This window comes from Coregonus lavaretus, assembly GCF_964263955.1.
Source record: "Coregonus lavaretus genome assembly, chromosome: 1".
Taxonomy (NCBI): Eukaryota; Metazoa; Chordata; class Actinopteri; order Salmoniformes; family Salmonidae; genus Coregonus; species Coregonus lavaretus.
The window spans coordinates 60,578,436-60,598,408 of record NC_139988.1 but is presented as its reverse complement, the minus strand read 5'-3'; the positions used below and the strand labels follow the sequence as shown (position 1 = coordinate 60,598,408).

At 43.7% G+C, this 19,973-nt stretch overlaps 1 protein-coding gene across 1 annotated transcript in view; it reads left to right on the top strand.

The window, feature by feature from the left end:
* The window catches only part of ptk7b (protein tyrosine kinase 7b), a 246,799-nt gene that overhangs the window by 184,001 nt on the left and 42,825 nt on the right, over positions 1-19,973 (top strand). The window contains exons 6-11 of the mRNA XM_084171249.1: positions 14,699-14,829; positions 16,748-17,014; positions 17,337-17,473; positions 17,693-17,828; positions 18,199-18,318; positions 18,862-19,011. Coding sequence (XP_084027375.1) covers positions 14,699-14,829; positions 16,748-17,014; positions 17,337-17,473; positions 17,693-17,828; positions 18,199-18,318; positions 18,862-19,011 — 941 coding nt within the window. The remainder of the gene's footprint in view (positions 1-14,698; positions 14,830-16,747; positions 17,015-17,336; positions 17,474-17,692; positions 17,829-18,198; positions 18,319-18,861; positions 19,012-19,973) is intronic.

The following is a 19,973-nucleotide window of genomic DNA, read 5'->3' as shown; positions in this document are numbered from 1 at the left end:
TTTCAGGTCTCTCCAGAGATGTTCGATCAGGTTCAAGTCCGGGCTCTTGTTGGGCCACTCAAGTACATTCAGACACTTGTCCCGAAGCCACTCCTGCGTTGTCTTGGCTGTGTGCTTAGGGTCGTTGTCCTGTTGGAAGGTGAACCTTCGCCCCAGTCTGAAGTCCTGAGCGCTGTGGAGCAGGTTTTCATCAAGGATCTCTCTGTACATTGCTCCGTTCATCTTTCCCTCGATCCTGACTAGTCTCCCAGTCCCTGCTGCTGAAAAACATCCCCTCAGCATGATGCTGCAACCACCATGCTTCACCGTAGGGATGGTGCCAGGTTTCTTCCAGATGTGACGCTTGGCATTCAGACCAGAGAATCTTGTTTCTCATGGTCTGATAGTCCTTTAGTTGCCTGACGACAGTGCAAATAGTCCGGGTAGCAATTTGATTAGCTGTTCAGGAGTCTTATAGCTTGGGGGTAGAAGCTGTTAAGAATCCTTTTGGACCTAGACTTGGCGCTCCGGTACCGCTTGCCGTGCGGTAGCAGAAAGAACAGTCTATGACTATGGTGGCTGGAGTCTTTGACAATTTTTAGGGCCTTAATCTGACACCGCCTGGTATAGAGGTCCTGGATGGCAGGAAGCTTGGCCCCAGTGATGTACTCTGTAGTGCCTTGCGGTCGGAGGCCGAACAGTTGCCATACCAGGCAGTGATGCAACCAGTCAGGATGCTCTCGATGGTGCAGCTGTAAAACCTTTTGAGGATCTGAGGACCCATGCCAAATCTTTTCAGTCTCCTGAGGGGGAATAGGCTTTGTCTAGCCCTCTTCACAACAGTCTTGGTGTGTTTGGACCATGATAGTTTGTTGGTAATGTGGACACCAAGGAACTTGAAGCTCTCAACCTGCTCCACTACAGCCCCGTTGATGAGAATGGGGACGTGCTCGGTCCACTTTTTCCTGAAGTCCACAATCATCTCCTTTGTGTTGAAATCTTTTGGACATCAGAGCAACCTTGAGGGAATCTTATTTGAGTCAGAAAAGGATGATCGTATGACAGGTAAGATATACAAAACCTTGCAGAGAGCCTATCCAACTGACAATCTCTTAGAAGAAAAGGTCCTGCTTTAAATTACGTTCAGCTTATAATGGCTTCATAAAGCCTTCATAATGCCTTCATAAGCACAACATAAATGTGTTACAAACCATCTGTAACCGTATGTCATGCTTTATAATGGGTACATAAATGTGGAATAACTGTGTGACATAACCCACTATGTCGAATATGATACAAACATGTGCTTTATAAAGGGTGACATGTATTGCTGAAGGATGGCATACGCTCTAAAGTGAAGTCAAGTTAGTCACATTACACCTAATCTCATTCCCAGACACAACGCATCAAACTTGGCCTTCTAGGTTAGGGTTAGGTTTAAAATCACATTTTAAGAAGAGAAATTGTGGAAATGGGCAGGGTTTATCTATAATTATGACTTTGTGGCTGTGTTAACGAGTGACGACCAGGGGAAATATTTTGCTAGCAAAGGACATAGCCTGATGACAAATACTTTACTCAGTATGGTCACTCCCATAGGATTATATGGTCACTTCCACTAAGGCCAACTTTGAATGGTTGATATCCCAGGCTTAAATGTGCTGTGTGTGCAATAGCCTGGAGACAACGTTACACCAAGAAACACTTACCTTGATTGAAGCCCCCAACATAATGAAATTGAAAGTGGCTTTCTTCTGGAACCAAATTACATGTTCCTCATCTTGGCTCTGACACACACACACACACACAAACACAAGGTTTGCAGGTCCATCAACCCATTTAAATACCTCTCACACTCTACAGTCACCTGTGGATCATGAGAGAACCTTCATAAATCAGCAGAACGTTAATAACCTATTTATTGACACTTTATGTAGTGTCCTGTAATACTTTGTTTGAAGTGAGACACCTTCAGTCATAACACATCCATAAAGACTCTATATCGCATGACGCTGTACTTACTTTAAAGTCAGACCCCTTTGGTCATGTATAACACATACATAAAAGCCTTGTATCATGACGCTGTACTTACTATAAAGTCAGACATCTTTGGTCATTCATAACACATATATAAAGGCTTAATGATTATAAACACACATATAATAACACTTAGGGAATTATCACTAACAGCTAAAACAAATAAACATTATACATGTTTAAACCATACATTTCCTTTTATTTTTACATTTTTAAAACAATACAAAAACATTACGTTTAAAAAAGTCCAGCAATACAATTACATTGAACATTACACAGAGCTGTGAATAGTGTAGCTTGTCCCTGAGCTGGCAGACTAATGGTTCTTGCCTCTCTGCCTGCTGGAGGTTACTGCATGTTGGTTTCAACCTTAAAAGTAACAACAAAGAAAGTTGTTAGGAAATGCCTTTGTCACACCATCTGGATAAGGGTATTTCTTTGCTGCACCAGAAATACTCTAAATGGGGAGATGGGAAATTCCATTAGATTCGTATTATTATATTCCTCTTTCATTTACAAATCTCATGACATGACTATGAGACGTGACTGCATCTATGAGGATTTTTATTTAGCTGAGCCTGCTAGCTAGCTAAACTTGCTAGCAATTGCTGTGTATTCATCGAAAGTATTTGAAATAATGATTGAGGTAGCTATGTAATCTAACTCAACACTTTACTACAAATTAATTTTAATTACAATAAATAAAGGTTAACATACTAGTTTTTTGCTGTCCAGTGGCACTACAAGTGGGCATTTGATTTGCAAACTCATCACGTGCGCTTACTGTGTTACAGAAACACTGTTAACCAAACAACAGTGCAGGGCATGTGCACTGAATTAAAGGGCAACTACACAAAAAAAATCAAAGTCTCTTAGATTTTTCCCAGAACTCAGAAGTCGTCCCCTGATGTGGTTTAAGCATTGTTGTGTACACAGACAATCCAATTTTGTTGTTTTTCTATTAAGAAAGTGTGAAAAAAATGAAACAGAAAGAAATTTAGGAAATCCGAAACCTGTAAAAACAAAACCAAGGAAACGGAAATGAGGAAAAAACTAACATTATATATACATGCATATAAAATATTGTTGAAACAATTGATTTTCAGGACAAACTCTTGAAATGAATGATCAAGGAAAACCAAACCTGTATGCGTTTTGGTCCTGTGTGGCTCAGGTGGTAGAGCATGGTGCTTGCAACACTAGGGTTTTGGGTTCGATTCCCACCGGGGACCAGAATGAAAATGTATGCACACACTACTGTAAATTGCGCTGGATAAGTGCGTCTGCTAAATTACCAAAATGTAAATAAAAAAATGTATGCAAATATTCTAAGTTATTATATTTAATTAATCACTTAAATTGTGTTAAATATGGGGAAAATACTTGATTTCCCAGAATGCATTAGTTTAACCCTCAAGTTGATCCTGTCACAAGTGTAGTGAGGAGGAGGCAGTCGCAGGTTTAGAACTGCTGAATTTATTAAAGAACCATAGCTTAAAGCGGGACAAAACCCACAGTGCAAAATATAAAGTACTCAGGAAATAGTAGTCGAGAGTCCTCTCAGGAAAACAAGCAACATATACAATGACCGAGAGAGACAAATGACAGAGGGAGTATATATACAGTGATAGAGTGGGGATTGGAACCAGGTGTGTGTAATGATGATGAGACAAGTCCGGGGTTGATGAGTGAAGGGCGTTTGCTATTTTAAGCACTAAGAGTATATGAACATTGTTTCCAGAGAAAAGTGATATATTCTTTGGTATCTGGAAGTGTGACTTGCCTTTCTGGGGAGTTTTTCCTAGCCACTGTGCTTCTACATCTGCATTGCTTGCTGTTTGGGGTTTTAGGCTGGGTTTCTGTATAGCACTTTGTGACATCTGCTGATGTAAAAAGGGCTTCATAAATACATTTGATTGATTGATTGATTGACCTGTCAGATTCAATGAAACTCTCATGTTCTATGACTGAGTGGAATTTCTTTGAATTGCACTGAATTAAAATCTACTTTCTGTCATTCAAATTCTACATCCTTTGGGGTGTGGCCAATTCTAATTTCAACTCATGAATTGAATGCAGGGATTTTGAGACTAAGGAATATCCCATGTCAGTGTCGTTTCATTCCTTTCTTGGAATCTGTGTGTGTAGGAGGACAGGTAGGATGTCTGACAATAGTGAAGGTAACTGAGGTCACGGGTCAGGTGACTGAGAGGAATGGAGGAGATTGAGGCAGGAATTCCTTTAACCACAAGGTGGTATATTTACCTGATAGTTTGTTGTGTGCTGCATAACAAAGGAAACAGAATAACATGTATAAAATCCAATTCATAATCACAAAAGTCAAATCATAACAACAATCATTCTCATTATTAATATAATGAAGTCATTCAGCAATTCATTTCAATATGAATTCAATATGAAGCATGATTGAGTCATTTAGGATCATAACCGTCTATCATAATCATGATAATGATCATGCAAATACATCGATCAGGTATCAATTATTAAATCTATAATCACAATCAGTTTTGATCTCAGGATTGATCAATTTAGCAAATAATTAAGTTTCATATTTCATACTTTCAGGTTTGTCTTCATATGTACATGTAATTTCGATACATTTTAACCATATATCAATGGCATTATTTTCCAGAGATGATTTGTACGTCCGTGATCATTCTCCATTGATATAACACAATAGGTTTGAAGCGTGCGCTCCAAGCCGCGCTCCGTGTTAATACCTATAAACAATAACTGATGGCCTGCTCTCCCAAGCGCAACAGATAGTTCAGATGAAAGAAAACAGATTCGGTGAATTTACGTTGATTTGTGGACGCACACAATGTCTGCATTAGACGAAGTTGAGGGAGAGAATGCATCGAGGTCAGGCGTTGGCGATTTCCTCCTTTGAATGAGTTGAGAAATGTCTGACATTTCCAACCTACCAAATTAAAGCGCAAGCGGCCATGAATTAAAGGGAGATTCCACCAACTCCATGGGCCTTTTCAACACCATTCCACCAAACCATCTAACCGTGGTTCACCAAGTCCTCCTCCTGGCCTAACCAGTCACCCAAGTGCCCACACTCATTTTCAATGCTCCAAAAAGACAGATATAAGTTTACAAACAAACATGAGTGAATTCAAATAAAATGTTATTGGTGGAATGCAGGTTCCCTTTATCTAATATTAGGTTTTGGTTGAAGATCTGATAACATTCAGTATTAAAAATATGCAAAAATAGAGACAATCATAAAGGTGGTAAATACTTTTTCACGGCACTGTATTTAGCAGATTATTGCAGGTGTAGCGAAATACTTGTGTTCCTAGCTCCAACAGTGAAGTACTATCTAACAATACACAACAATACACACAATTCTAAAAATTAAAATAATGAAATTAAGACATATAGAAATATTAGGACGAGCAATGTCGGAGTCCGGAGTGTATATATATATATATATATACACACACTGCTCAAAAAAATTAAGGGAACACTTAAACAACACAATGTAACTCCAAGTCAATCACACTTCTGTGAAATCAAACAGTCCACTTAGGAAGCAACACTGATTGACAATAAATTCCACATGCTGTTTTGCAAATGGAATAGACAACAGGTGGAAATTATAGGCAATTATCAAGACACCCCCAATAAAGGACTGGTTTTGCAGGTGGTGACCACAGACCACTTCTCAATTCCTATGCTTCCTGGCTGATGTTTTGGTCACTTTTGAATGCTGGCGGTGCTTTCACTCTAGTGGTAGCATGAGACGGAGTCTACAACCCACACAAGTGGCTCAGGTAGTGCAGCTCATCCAGGATGGCACATCAATGCGAGCTGTGGCAAGAAGGTTTGCTGTGTCTGTCAGCGTAGTGTCCAGAGCATGGAGACGCTACCAGGAGACAGGCCAGTACATCAGGAGATGTGGAGGAGGCCGTAGGAGGCAACAACCCAGCAGCAGGACTGCTACCTCCGCCTTTGTGCAAGGAGGAGCAGGAGGAGCACTGCCAGAGCCCTGCAAAATTACCTCCAGCAGGCCACAAATGTGCATGTGTCTGCTCAAATGGTCAGAAACAGACTCCATGAGGGTGGTATGAGGGCCCGACGTCCATAGGTGGGGGTTGTGCTTACAGCCCAACACCATGCAGGACGTTTGGCATTTGCCAGAGAACACCAAGATTGGCAAATTCGCCACTGGCGCCCTGTGCTCTTCACAGATGAAAGCAGGTTCACACTGAGCACATGTGACAGACGTGACAGAGTCTGGAGACGCCGTGGAGAACGTTCTGCTGCCTGCAACATCCTCCAGCATGACCGGTTTGGCGGTGGGTCAGTCATGGTGTGGGGTGGCATTTCTTTGGGGGGCCGCACAGCCCTCCATGTGCTCGCCAGAGGTAGCCTGACTGCCATTAGGTACCGAGATGAGATCCTCAGACCCCTTGTGAGACCATATGCTGGTGCGGTTGGCCCTGGGTTCCTCCTAATGCAAGACAATGCTAGACCTCATGTGGCTGGAGTGTGTCAGCAGTTCCTGCAAGAGGAAGGCATTGATGCTATGGACTGGCCCGCCCGTTCCCCAGACCTGAATCCAATTGAGCACATCTGGGACATCATGTCTCGCTCCATCCACCAACGCCATGTTGCACCACAGACTGTCCAGGAGTTGGCGGATGCTTTAGTCCAGGTCTGGGAGGAGATCCCTCAGGAGACCATCCGCCACCTCATCAGGAGCATGCCCAGGCGTTGTAGGGAGGTCATACAGGCACGTGGAGGCCACACACACTACTGAGCCTCATTTTGACTTGTTTTAAGGACATTACATCAAAGTTGGATCAGCCTGTAGTGTGGTTTTCCACTTAAATTTTGAGGGTGACTTCAAATCCAGACCTCCATGGGTTGAACATTTTGATTTCCATTGATAATTTTTGTGTGATTTTGTTGTCAGCACATTCAACTATGTAAAGAAAAAAGTATTTAATAAGATTATTTCATTCATTCAGATCTAGGATATGTTATTTTAGTGGTCCCTTTATTTTTTTGAGCAGTGTATATACAGTACCTGTCAAAAGTTCGGACATCAAAACTATGAAATAACACATATGGAATCATGTAGTAACCAAAAAAGTGTTAAACAAATCAGAATATATTTCATATTTGAGATTCTTAAAATAGCCACCCTTTGCCTTGATGACAGCTTTGCACACTCTTGGCATTCTCTCAACCAGCTTCATGAGGTAGTCACCTGGAATGCATTTCAATAAACAGGTGTGCCTTCTTAAAAGTTAATTTGTGGAATTCCTTTCCTTAATGCGTTTGAGCCAATCAGTTGTGTTGTGACAAGGTAGGGGTGGTATACAGAGGATAGCCCTATTTGGTAAAATACCAAGTCCATATTATCTCAAGAACAACTCAAATAAGCAAAGAGAAACGACGGTCCATCATTACTTTAAGACATGAAGGTCAGTTAATCCAGAACATTTCAAGAACTTTGAAAGTTTCTTCAAGTGCAGTCGAAAAAACCATCAAGCGCAATGACGAAACTGGCTCTCATGAGGATCAGGAATGGAAGACCCAGAGTTAACTCTGCTGCAGAGGATAAGTTCATTAGAGTTACCAGCCTCAGAAATTGCAGCCCAAATAAATGCATCACAGAGTTCAAGTAACAGACACATCTCAACATCAACTGTTCAGAGGGGACTGTGTGAATCAGGCCTTCATGGTCGAATTGTTGCAAAGAAATCACTACTAAAGGACACCAATAAGAAGAAGAGACCTGCTTGGGCCAAGAAACATGTGCAATGGACATTAGAACGGTAGAAATGTGTCCTTTGGTCTGGAGTCCAAATTTGAGATTTTTGGTTCCAACCGCTGTGTCTTTGTGAGACGCGGTGTGGGTGAACGGATGATCTCTGCATGTGTATTTCCCACCGTAAAGCATGGTGGAGGAGGTGTTATGATGTGGGGGTGCTTTGCTGGTGACACTGTCTGTGATTTATTTCGAATTCAAGGCACATTATACCAGCCTGGCTACATCAGCATTCTACAGCGATACACCATCCCATCTGGTTTGGGTTTAGTGGGACTATCATTTGTTTTTCAACAGGACAATGACCCAACACACCTCCAGGCTGTGTAAGGGCTATTTTAACAAGAAGGAGAGTGATGGAGTGCTGCATCAGATGACCTGACCTGCACAATCCCCCGACCTCAACCCAATTGAGATGGTTTGGGATGAGTCGAACCACAGAGTAAAGGAAAAGTAGCCAACAAGTGCAAGCATTGTTGGAACTCCTTCAAGACTGTTGGAAAAGCATTCCAGGTGAAGCTGGTTGAGAGAATGCCAAGAGTGTGCAAAGCTGTCATTTACATTTGAGTCATTCAGCAGACGCTCTTATCCAGAGCGACTTACAGTTAGTGAGTGCATACATTCTCATACTGGCCCCCCGTGGGAATCGAACCCACAACCCTGGCATTGCAAGTGTCATGCTCTACCAACTGAGCTACATGGGGCCGTCATCAAGGCAAAGGGTTGCTATTTGAACATTCTCAAATATAAAAATATACTTCGATTTGTTTAAAACTTTTTTGTTTACTACATGATTCCATATGTGTTATTTCATAGTTTTGATATTTTCACTATTATTCTCCAATGTAAAAAATTTTACAAATAAAGAAAAACCATTGAATGAGTAGGTGTTTCCAAATTTTTGACTGGTAGTATATATATATATATATATATATATAAATAAATAAATAATGTGTATACTACCATTAAAAAGTTTGGGGTCACTTACAAATTTCCTTGTTTTTCCATGAAAACAAAAATGAAATAATAATAAGTCCTTTAGCAGACAATTTTATCCAAAGCGACTTACAGTCATGTGTGCATACATTTTTACGTATGGGTGGTCCTGGGGATCGAACCCACGACCCTGGCGTTACAAGCGCCATGCTCTACCAATTGAGCTACAGAGGACCACATGAGTTGAGTTTGAATAGCAAATATAGCAAAATGAATAGGAAATGTAGTCATTGACAAGTTTATTTAGTCATTGACAAAATTATTTTGTCCTTCAATCTTTGCTTTCGTCAAATAATCCTTTATTTGCAGCAATTACAGCCTTGCAGACTTTTGGCATTCTAGTTGTCAATTTGTTGAGGTAATCTGAAGAGATTTCACCCAATGCTTCCTGAAGCACATCCCACAAGTTGGATTGGCTTGATGGGCACTTCTTACGTACCATACGGTCAAGCTGCTCCCACAACAGCTCAATAGGGTTGAGATCCGGTGACTGTGCTGGCCACTCCATTATAGACAGAATACCAGCTGACTGCTTCTTCCCTAAATAGTTATTGCATAGTTTGGAGCTTTCCCTCCTACATCATTGTCCTGTTGTAGGAGGAAATTGGCTCCAATCAAGCGCCGTCCACAGGAAATGGCATGGCGTTGCAAAATGGAGTGATAGCCTTCCTTCTTCAAGATCCCTTTTACACTGTACAAATCTCCCACTTTACCACCTCCAAAGTACCCCCAGACCATCACATTGCCTACAACATGCTTGACAGATGGCATCAAGCACTCCTCCAGCATATTTTCATGTGGTGTGCATCTCACAAATGTTCTTCTTTGTGATTAGAACACCTCAAACTTGGATTCGTCTGTCCATAACACTTTTTTCCAATCTTCCTCTGTCCAGTGTCTGTGTTCTTTTGTCCATCTTAATCTTTGCATTTTACTGGCCATTCTGAGATATGGCTTTTTCTTTGCAACTCTGCCTAGAAGGTCAGCATCCCGGAGTCGCCTCTTCACTGTTGACGTTGAGACTGGTGTTTTGTGGGTACTATTTAATGAAGCTGCCAGTTGAGGACCTGTAAGGCATCTGTTTCTCAAACTAGACACTCTAATGTATTTGTCCTCTTGCTCAGTTGTGCACCGGGGCCTCCCACTCCTCTTTCTATTCTGGTTAGAGCCAGTTTGCGCTGTTCTGTGACGGGAGTAGTACACAGCGTTGTACGAGATCTTCAGTTTCTTGGCAATTTCTCGCATGGAATAGCCTTCATTTCTCAGAACAAGAATAGACTGACGAGTTTCAGAAGAAAGTTATTTGTTTCTGGCCATTTTGAGCCTGTAATCGAACCCACAATTGCTGATGCTCCAGATACTCAACTAGTCTCAAGAAGGCCAGTTTTATTGCTTTTTTAATCAGCACAACAGTCTTCAGCTGTGCTAACATAATTGCAAAAGGGTTTTCTAATGATCAATTAGCCTTTTAAAATGATAAACTTGGATTAGCAAACACAACGTGCCATTGGAACACAGGACTGATGGTTGCTGATAATGGGCCTCTGTACGCCTATGTAGATATTCCGTTAAAAAAATCAGCCGTTTCCAGCTACAATAGACATTTACAACATTAATAATGTCTACACTGTATTTCTGATCAATTTGATGTTATTTTAATGGTTATTTTAAATCAAAACATTGATTTTCTTTAGAAAACAAGGACATTTCTAAGTGACCCCAAACCTTTGAACAGTAGTGTGTATATATTAGCTCAGTTGGTAGAGCATGGCGCTTGCAACGCCAGGGTTGTGGGTTCGTTTCCCACGGGGGGGCAGTATGGAAATGTATGCACTCACTAAGTGTAAGTCGCTCTGGATAAGAGCGTCGGCTAAATTACTAAAATGTAAATATAATAATAATATATATATATATATACGGTGCCTTCGGAAAGTATTCAGACCCCTTTTCCACATTCTGTTACGTTACAGCCTTATTCTAAAATGCTTTTTTTTTTTTTTTTTATCCTCAGCAATCTACACACAATACCCCATAATGTCAAAGCGAAAACATGTTTTTAGAAATGTTGCACATTTATTACAAATATAAAACAGATATCTTATTTACATAAGAATTCAGACCCTTTGCTTTGAGACTTGAAATTAAGCTCAGGTGCATCCTGTTTCCATTTCTCATCCTTGAGATGTTTCTACAACTTGATTGGAGTCCACCTGTGGTAAATTCAATTGATTGGACATGATTTGGAAAGGCACACACCTGTCTATATAAGGTCCCACAGTTGACAGTGCATGTCAGAGCAAAAACCAAGCCATGAGGGTCGAAGGAATTGTCCATAGAGCTCGGAGACAGGATTGTGTCCGGGCACAGATCTGGGTAAGGGTACCAAACAATTTCTGCAGCATTGAAGGTTCCCAAGAACACAGTGACCTTGATCATTCGTAAATGGAAGAAGTTTGGAACCACCAGGACTCTTCCTAGAGCTGGCCACCCAGCCAAACTAACAAAATGTGGAAAAAGTCAAGGGGTCTGAATACTTTCCGAATACACTGTAGATGTCCTGGAGGGCAAGCAATGTGCCCCCCGTGATGTGTTGAGCAGAACGCCCCACCCTATGGAGAACCAGGCGGTGATACAGCCCGACAGGATGCACTCAATGATGCATCTGTAAATGTATGTGAGCTTCTTAGGGGCCAAGACACATTTCTTCAGCCTCCTGAGGTTGAAGAGGCGCTGTTGCGCCTTCTTCACCACACTGTCTGTGTGAGTGGACCATTTCAGATTGTCAGTGATGTGTACGTCGAGGAACTTGAAGCTTTTCACCTTCTCCACTGTGGCCCCGTCAATGCGGGTGGGGGCGTGTTCTCTCTGCTGTATCCAGAAGTCCACGATCAGCTCCTTTGTTTTGTTGACATTGAGGGAGAGGTTATTTTCCTGGCCCTCACCTCCTCCCTTTAGGCTGTCTCGTCATTGTTGGTAATCAGTCCTACCACTGTTGTGTCGTCTGCAAACTTGATGATTGAGTTGGAGACGTGCGTGGCCACGCAGTCATGGGTGAACAGAGAGTACAGGAGGCGGTTGAGCACACACCCTTGTGGGCCCCCTGTGTTGAGGATCAGCGTAGTGGAGGTGTTGTTTCCTACCTTCAGCACCTGGGGGTGACCAATCAGGAAGTCCAGGACCCAGGGGTTCAGACCCAGGGCCCCAAGATTAATGATGAGCTTGGAGGGTGCTATGGTGTCGAAGGCTGAGCTCTAGTCAATGAACAGCATTCTTACATAGGTATTCCTCTTGTCCAGATGGGATAGGGCAGTGCAATGGCGATTGCGTCATCCGTGGATCTATTGGGGCGGTACGCAAATGCAGTGGGTCTAGGATGTCGGGTAAGTTGGAGGTGATATGATTCTTAACTAGCCTCTCAAAGAACTTAATGATGACAGAAGTGAGTGCTACGGGGCGAGTTACCTTCAGTTACCTTCACTTTCTTGGGTACAGGAACAATGGTGGACATCTTGAGGCAAGTGGATATGTCCATAAACATTCCAGCCAGCTGGTCTGCGCATGCTCTGAGGAAACTGCTTGGGATGCCGTCTGGGCCAGCAACCTTGGAATGGTTAACACGCTTAAATGTCTTACTCACGTTGGCCATGGAGAACGAGAGCTCACAGTCCACGGGAGCGATGGGGGCCTTTGTCGGCGGCACTGTGTTTTCCTCGAAGTGGGCAAAGAAGGTGTTTAGCTTGTCCGGGAGCAAGACGTCAGTGTCCGCAACGTGGCTGGTTTTCCCTTTAGAATTCAAACCAATTGCCTGCATCAGGTAAAACAGTCAAACAAAAGTTCATATTTCTTTACTCACGTTATGTATTGGACACACGCAGAGGAAACAAAAGGATTGTGTTACTGGAGAAGCTGGCAGAGATCCAACAGGTGAAGGTTGAGTATAATGCCAGCCTTTCCCGACAGACATTTTAACTACCAGAGGCACAAGCAGTTCTTAAAGGGCCAGTACACCATTTTGGCCTTTAAAGCACAGGATCTGCTAAGTGTTTTGTACAAATGTATAGACGGGTTGGTTGTTTAACAACAAAAGCGATGCCTGCTCAACAATGGGGCACAACAGACGGGGTTTACTTAGACTGTTGACAACAAATCAACTATATTTAGTCTACAAATGTTTATTGAAAACATAAATAGATTTGCACAATGAGCACTTGTTGTCTCGCAAATACATTGTTACAGTTGTTGGTTAGCTAGCGAATATGACATCAGTCAAAACACCTCAAAACAAGACATGCTGTCAATAACAAGATACAACGAACTGAAACGAGCCACCTAAGATTCCCCACATGGCAGCTTCTTGTCATTGTTGCTAGCTATCTGACCGTTCAGAATCATAACAACGCACGCCTTCCGGCCACATCGATGAGCGAACATCATTTTTGTGACATTGGCAGCCAACCCATCTATATACTGTATACACTAGATGACTGACGGGGCGCTGTTTTGACGCCACCGTGCCTCCATTTTACTACTCCCCCACCATTGTAAAAAACGATTTTGGAAGCTATAGAACTGCATTTATACATTTATTTTTGCCACGTTTATTATATGACAGGGACCTTAATGCATACTTTAAAATTATATTATGTGAGCTAAATTTACGAATAGAAAATGTAAAAAATAAGAAAGACTGACTGTCTGTACTTTGCAGAACAAATGTACACCAATTGATTTTGTTGATAAAACACCTGGTTCTCCAAGGACGGATGGTACAGCATTCCATGTTTTTTCTTTGGACAAAGCGTTCTTGTATTGGGGGCGTCCTTGTAAGTGTGCTTCTTAGCTTCGATGATCAAACAGGTGTCATCCATTTTGACAACTTTGTCCTGTCCTGTCAAATCGGAATATCTTCCAAGGAGGGTCAGGGGAGGGGTTTACTTAACAGACCATCAGCTCTGCAATAGCTGGTTTGAATATTTCAAAGTTTCTAAAAAGCATTGAAACTATAAATATAACAACCTACCTCCAATTATGAACTAGGAAGACTACAGTTCTGTTGATTTTCATACAGGTACTACTATTGTATGGATGTACCCTACTACTATTATTAATGTTTCTATTACATTTCATACTATGAAGCTGAGTTAATATGTTTTTAAGTGTCAAAAAAGGATTCATACCAATTATTTCAGGTACTTTGTATGGTGTTTATGCGAGTGGATCTGAGAGAAATAGACTCCAAACCTAACTTTACGTTGCCACGCAACATCTACGCTTTACGCACACACCGATGTAGCAGGTAACGTTGACTAATGTAAGACTATATCAACTCTGTATCACGCAAATCTCACGGACATGGATTTCACATGCGTGGGGTAGCTGGTCCGTTAGCTGTCAGGCTCTGAGCTGACTAAGGTCAGACGGTAATGAGACTTCATCCTCTCTATCACACACACTGATACTCCTCTTTCCCTGTCAGGGGCCAGAGAAGGGCCATGGTGTACACTGGGCCAGATAGAATGGACACATACCCTTTTCACACTGAGCCGAGCCAAGCTGTTCAGAGCTGGCCTGGTTACGAATCCAGCACAGTTGCTGGAATGGACCATTTGAAAATAAAAGATCAGAGCCAGCAGGACCAGCACAGTACGGTTCAGGACGGCACGATAATGTGAAAAGGATATTACCCTGAGTGCATACTGTAAATTCACCAATTAAAATGTCTTTGCATAGTTAAAACTCCTCTGTTAATGTAAGTGCCTTTTTCAGTTTCTGCATTCATACTCTGGTTTGGTTGAGAGTATCAGCGAGTGAATGGCATTATTAATGTTCATCTGAGTACTGGTGTTTACCTGTGCATCCCCTCTCCTCTCTCCATAGAATGATCCTGTACACCAACGGCACCCTGCTCATCACCCAGGTGAAGCCCAGAAACACTGGCCCCTACAGGTGTGTGGGCAGAGGGCCCCGGGGCCCCGACGTCACGCTGGAGGCCTCCCTCCTCATAGCAGGTGCTACACTAACAAACACACACGCATACACACACGCATACACACACACATGCAGATGCACACACGCGCGCACACACGAGTGTAGGATGTATGACAGTGTCAGCCCCATCTCTCTATTTTCTTTTTTCTCTCTCTCTCTCTCTCTCTCTCCCTCTCTCTACCCCTGTCTCTCACTCCTTCACTCATTAACTTAGGGGCAGATATCTCCCTAGAGATAATTGAATTCCCTTATTGACATCCGCCCCAGCTGTATCTTCCACAGAGACCAAGTGGTGTGCTTCTTCATGCTCTCCCGCTCTCCTCTTGTCCTCTCCTCCTTCAGAAGCTGTTTCCTCCCCTGCTCCCTCCCTCCCTCCGTCCAGCTGTTAAGACAAGCTGTTTGCTTAAACAGGCTCATTGTAGCGACCCCACACATACACTTGCGTGTGCACAGTCGCACACACACGCACTGACACTGTCATGTATGGCTTTGTTAGAAAAGAGAATGTGGGCTGATTTGAATAGAGTAGTTAGTGCGAGACACAGGGTGGCTTGTGGCAAGTCGACAGCAGTTGAGGAATGATCTAAATCGCCTCAATGAATATCAAATAGATTTTAGTAATTGTGTGTAAAAATACGGTACGTCACTGGAGATGCATCTATTAAGCAGGTAACCTGGGTCGTGTTCATTAGGGCACACAATGGAAAAAGTTTTAAAACGCAACGGAAAACTAAAATGAATGTTTCTGATTGGACAAGTCCAGGTAGAGCCTCCCTGTTTCACTCTGCTTTCTTCCGTTTTGTGCCTAATGAAAATGACCCAGGTAATGGTTGTTTTCTGATGATGGATCAAGTGTCACACCCCTCCCAGTCCCTAGTGTACCTCTGTTACTGTAGCCCCCAGGACTTGGACCGGGCCCTAACTGGGCCCCATACAGCGGCCTCTGCAGTCTTAACCCAGTGAACCACAGCCCATTTAAATACCTTAATTCACCTAATCTGTTGCTAATTCCTCAGGCATTAAACTGGAATTGTGTCACACAGACCCAGGTTCAGCGTTTTTGGGACAAGTTTAAGCAGTACCTCTGTGCCAGCCCCACCATGCACACACACACACACACACACACACACACACACACACAGCACTACTTTTGACCAGGGCTCATAGGATTCTGTTTATGTTAATCTGGTAAGGATCAGGATTGAACCATTGACCTGCTCTGAGAGGCATGTTGGGCAATACACGCTAAGACTTCCAGTTAGGAGCTGCATGTACTGTAGCAGCTCACAGCTGTATACAGAGCTGCCTGCCAGCTTTAATATAACTCACCCACCCCACAGAAGCCTGGGCTAAGGGCCCATTGTCATGGCCTTAAAGTAAAAGAGCAACAGTCAGACGTACAGACCTGGGTTCAAATACCATTTGAAAGCATTTCAAATCCTTCAGCTGGGCTTGATTGAGCTTGCCTGGCGCAATGGAACCAATCAGAAAGTTGCAAAAATGCAAACCCCACCCATCTGGCACTTCAGGCAGGCTAAAGCTCAAAGTATTGTTGTATTTGAACAGGTCTGATACAGTCAGATATACAATTCAGGAATTGTCCTCTAATTACTGTTCCCTTGCTATACATCAGTAGTTATTTCTTAACAAGAAAGGAATTACTTTACAGTGTCTTTGAATAGCATTTCAGACTAAAGCCAAGTATGCTGATGGTGCCTCTGAAATTCAAATTTGAAAAAAGTATTGATTATTATCGCCTGAGACTAGTTTACATGGAAATCAATTTGAGCACTAAAATAATACCTCACATTTTCTCTCAATGTATCTTTATCTTCCACTCTCACTCTCCCATGCCCGCACTCTCCTACTCTCTCCCTCACCCTCTCTCTCTCCCTCTCTCTTCCTCCCTCTCTCTCCCTTCCACTCTCCCTATTACAGAGATCGAGGACATGTCCCCCAGACAGTCCCGGGTCTTCACAGCAGACACAATGCAGCGTGTGTCCTGTCGGGCCCCGCATGGAAAGCCCCAGCCCGAGGTGTGGTGGGAGCGGGAAGGGGTGCGCGTCCCCACGGAGGGCCGGGTGTACCAGGAGGGGAGTGAGCTGGTCTTCAGCCCCACCGAGCAGGGCGACTCGGGCTCCTACACCTGCGTGGCCCAGAACAAGGCGGGCCGCAAGACCCAGGACCTGACCTTCACAGTGGCCAGTGAGTCAGACCAATATCTCCTGACCTATTACATCATGGCTAGGGCCAGGAGGTGTCCTGATCATGGAAAACTCTGGTCCCTATTATAGGGTTGTCCTTTAGTCATGATTGGTCCATTATTTTTCTTCCCACGGGGGGCCAGTATGAAAAATAAAAAAATAATGTATGCACTAACTAACTGTAAGTCGCTCTGGATAAGAGCGTCTGCTAAATGACTAAAATGTAAAATGTAAAATGTAAGCAAGGGGTACATTTGGGATTCAGCATGATTGACACTGGCTTCTACTAGACTAATAATAATTCATTTGTGTGTGTGATTCAGCTGCCCCAGTGTGGGTAACCAAGCCCCAGGACAGCTACCTGGAGGAGGGAAGACCAGGCTACCTCCACTGCCACGCCCAGGCTACCCCTGAGCCTGAGGTCACCTGGCTCCGAAACAACATTATAGTCATGCCTGAGGTCAGTAGCTCTTTCTCTTTCTCTCTCTCATTATCTCTCTCACACACACACACCACTTATTTTGACCAGGGCCCATAGGACTCTGTTTATGTTAGTATGGTAAGGATCAGGATTGAACTGTTGACCTTACACGCTAATGACTTCCAGTTAGGAGCTGCACGTACTGTATCTAGGCTATTCCTCTCCATCCTCTACCCTTCTCCCTCTCTTCTCCATCAGGACTCACGCTTTACAGTGTTCCCCAATGGTACCCTGCGCATCAACAATGTGGAGGTGTATGATGGTCAGATGTATGGCTGTGAGAGCAAGACAGAGGGAGGCAGGCTGTCTGGACACGCCAGAGTCTATGTACTGGGTGAGCTGGAATTACCTGGTGTGTGTGTGTGTGTGTGTGTGTGTGTGTGCATGTGCGCGGGTGTGTGTGTGTGATCAGTCAGTTTAACCTTAGATCCTGATACCCTTGTCTTCCTTCATTCAGCCATGTGAATGTATGTGCTTGCATCTGCATCTTTTTAAATGTGTCTGAACATGCTGTGAATAGCTTTGAATAGTGTACCATGGCACTGAGGCACTCTCTCTTTAGCCTGGTCCCAGATCTGTTTGTACTGTCTTGCCAACTCCTATGGATGGTCACTGTTATACAGCACAAACAGATCTGGGACCAGGCTAATCTCTCTTAGCTGTGTGTTTAATATGGTGTTTTACCTTTGACCTGTGGGTTCCAGAGAAGCTGAAGTTCACCCCTACGCCCCAACCGTCCCAGTGCCTGGAGCTGGACAAGGAGGTCAACATCCAGTGTTCTGCTACAGGCAGAGAGACCCCCATCATCAAATGGACCAAAGCAGGTGAGTGCAGGGTGGTCCTACTCAGTGCTAGAGCACAATATCCTAGATGCCATCTGCTGTCGTTGTGCCTTTGAGCAAGGCACTTAACCCTTAAACTGCTCTAGGGGTGCAGCAATGTGACTGACCCGGTGTTCCAACCTCTCCGTGGGTGTTTGTGTATGTTTCAGAGGGTTGAGATGAAGCCATTGTCACAGGTCACAGAGATGAAAAAAGACAAATATCTGTGTCCTTTGACAATATACAATAAAGTAATCAATCTATCTTCTTATAATATCAGATTATGGATAATTTAGAATACAGAATCATTAGAGAAGGAAATGAATTGTAGATTGAATCTGATGAATTACATTTGATAATTTCCCTTCATTTGTATTGCCTATGTTAGATAAGATCACTTCATCCATTACACTTATAGCTGATTCACACTATTGAGCCGAGCACAGTATGGTTCTGGACAGCACGAAAGTGGGGAAAGAATATCACAGTACTGTAGGTTCTCAGCCCTCGTTGATCTCCTCTCTGACCCTCTGTCACCCACTACAGACAGTGGAGAGCTGCCTCCTCATGTAGAGATGAGGAACGGCCAGCTCCACTTCCCCAAAGTGACGCGCAGCGACGCAGGAAATTACACCTGTATCGCCTCCAACAACCTACAGGGGGAGATCAGGGCCGTGGTCAGCCTCACTGTGGCAGGTAGGTTCCTGTGTGTGTGTGTGTGTGTGTGACAGGTGTGGCATATCAAGAAGCTGATTAAACAGCATGATCATTACACAGGTGCACCTTGTGCTTGGGACAATAAAAGGCCACTCTAAAATGTGCAGTTTTGTCACACAACACAATGCCACAGCTGTCTCAAGTTTTTAGGGAGCATGCAATTTGCATGCTGACTGCAGGAATCCAGAGAACTGAATATTAATTTCTCTACCATAAGCCGCCTCCAACATCGTTTTAGAGAATTTGGCAGTACGTCCAACCGGCATCACAACCGCAGACCACGTGTAACCACGCCAGCCCAGGACCACCACATCTGGCTTCTTCACCTGCAGGATCGTCTTGAGACCAGCCACCCGGAAAGCTGATGAAACTGTGGGTTTGCACAACCGAATAATTTCTGCACAAACTGTCCGAAACCGTCTCAGGGAAGCTCATCTGCATGCTCGTCGTCCTCACCAAGGTCTTGACGTGACTGCAGTTCGGTGTCGTAACCGACTTCAGTGGGCAAATGCTCACCTTCGATGGCCACTGACATGCTGGAGAAGTGTGCTCTTCACGTTGAATCCCGATTTCAACTGTACCTAGCAGATGGCAGACAGCGTGTATGGCGTCGTGTGGGCAAGCGGTTTGCTGATGTCAACGTTGCGAACAGAGCGCCCCATGGTGGCGGTGGGGTTATGGTATGGGCAGGCATAAGCTACGGACAACAAACACAATTTTATTGATGGGAAGTTCAATGCACAGAGATACTGTGACGAGATCCTGAGGCCCCTTGTCGTGCCATTCATCCGCCGCCATCCCCTCATGTTTCAGCATGATAATGCACGGCCCCTTTCTTCCATGGCCTGCATACTCACCAGACATGTTACCAATTGAGCACGTTTGGGATGCTCTGGATCGACGTGTACGACAGCGTGTTCCAGTTTCTGCCAGTATCTAGC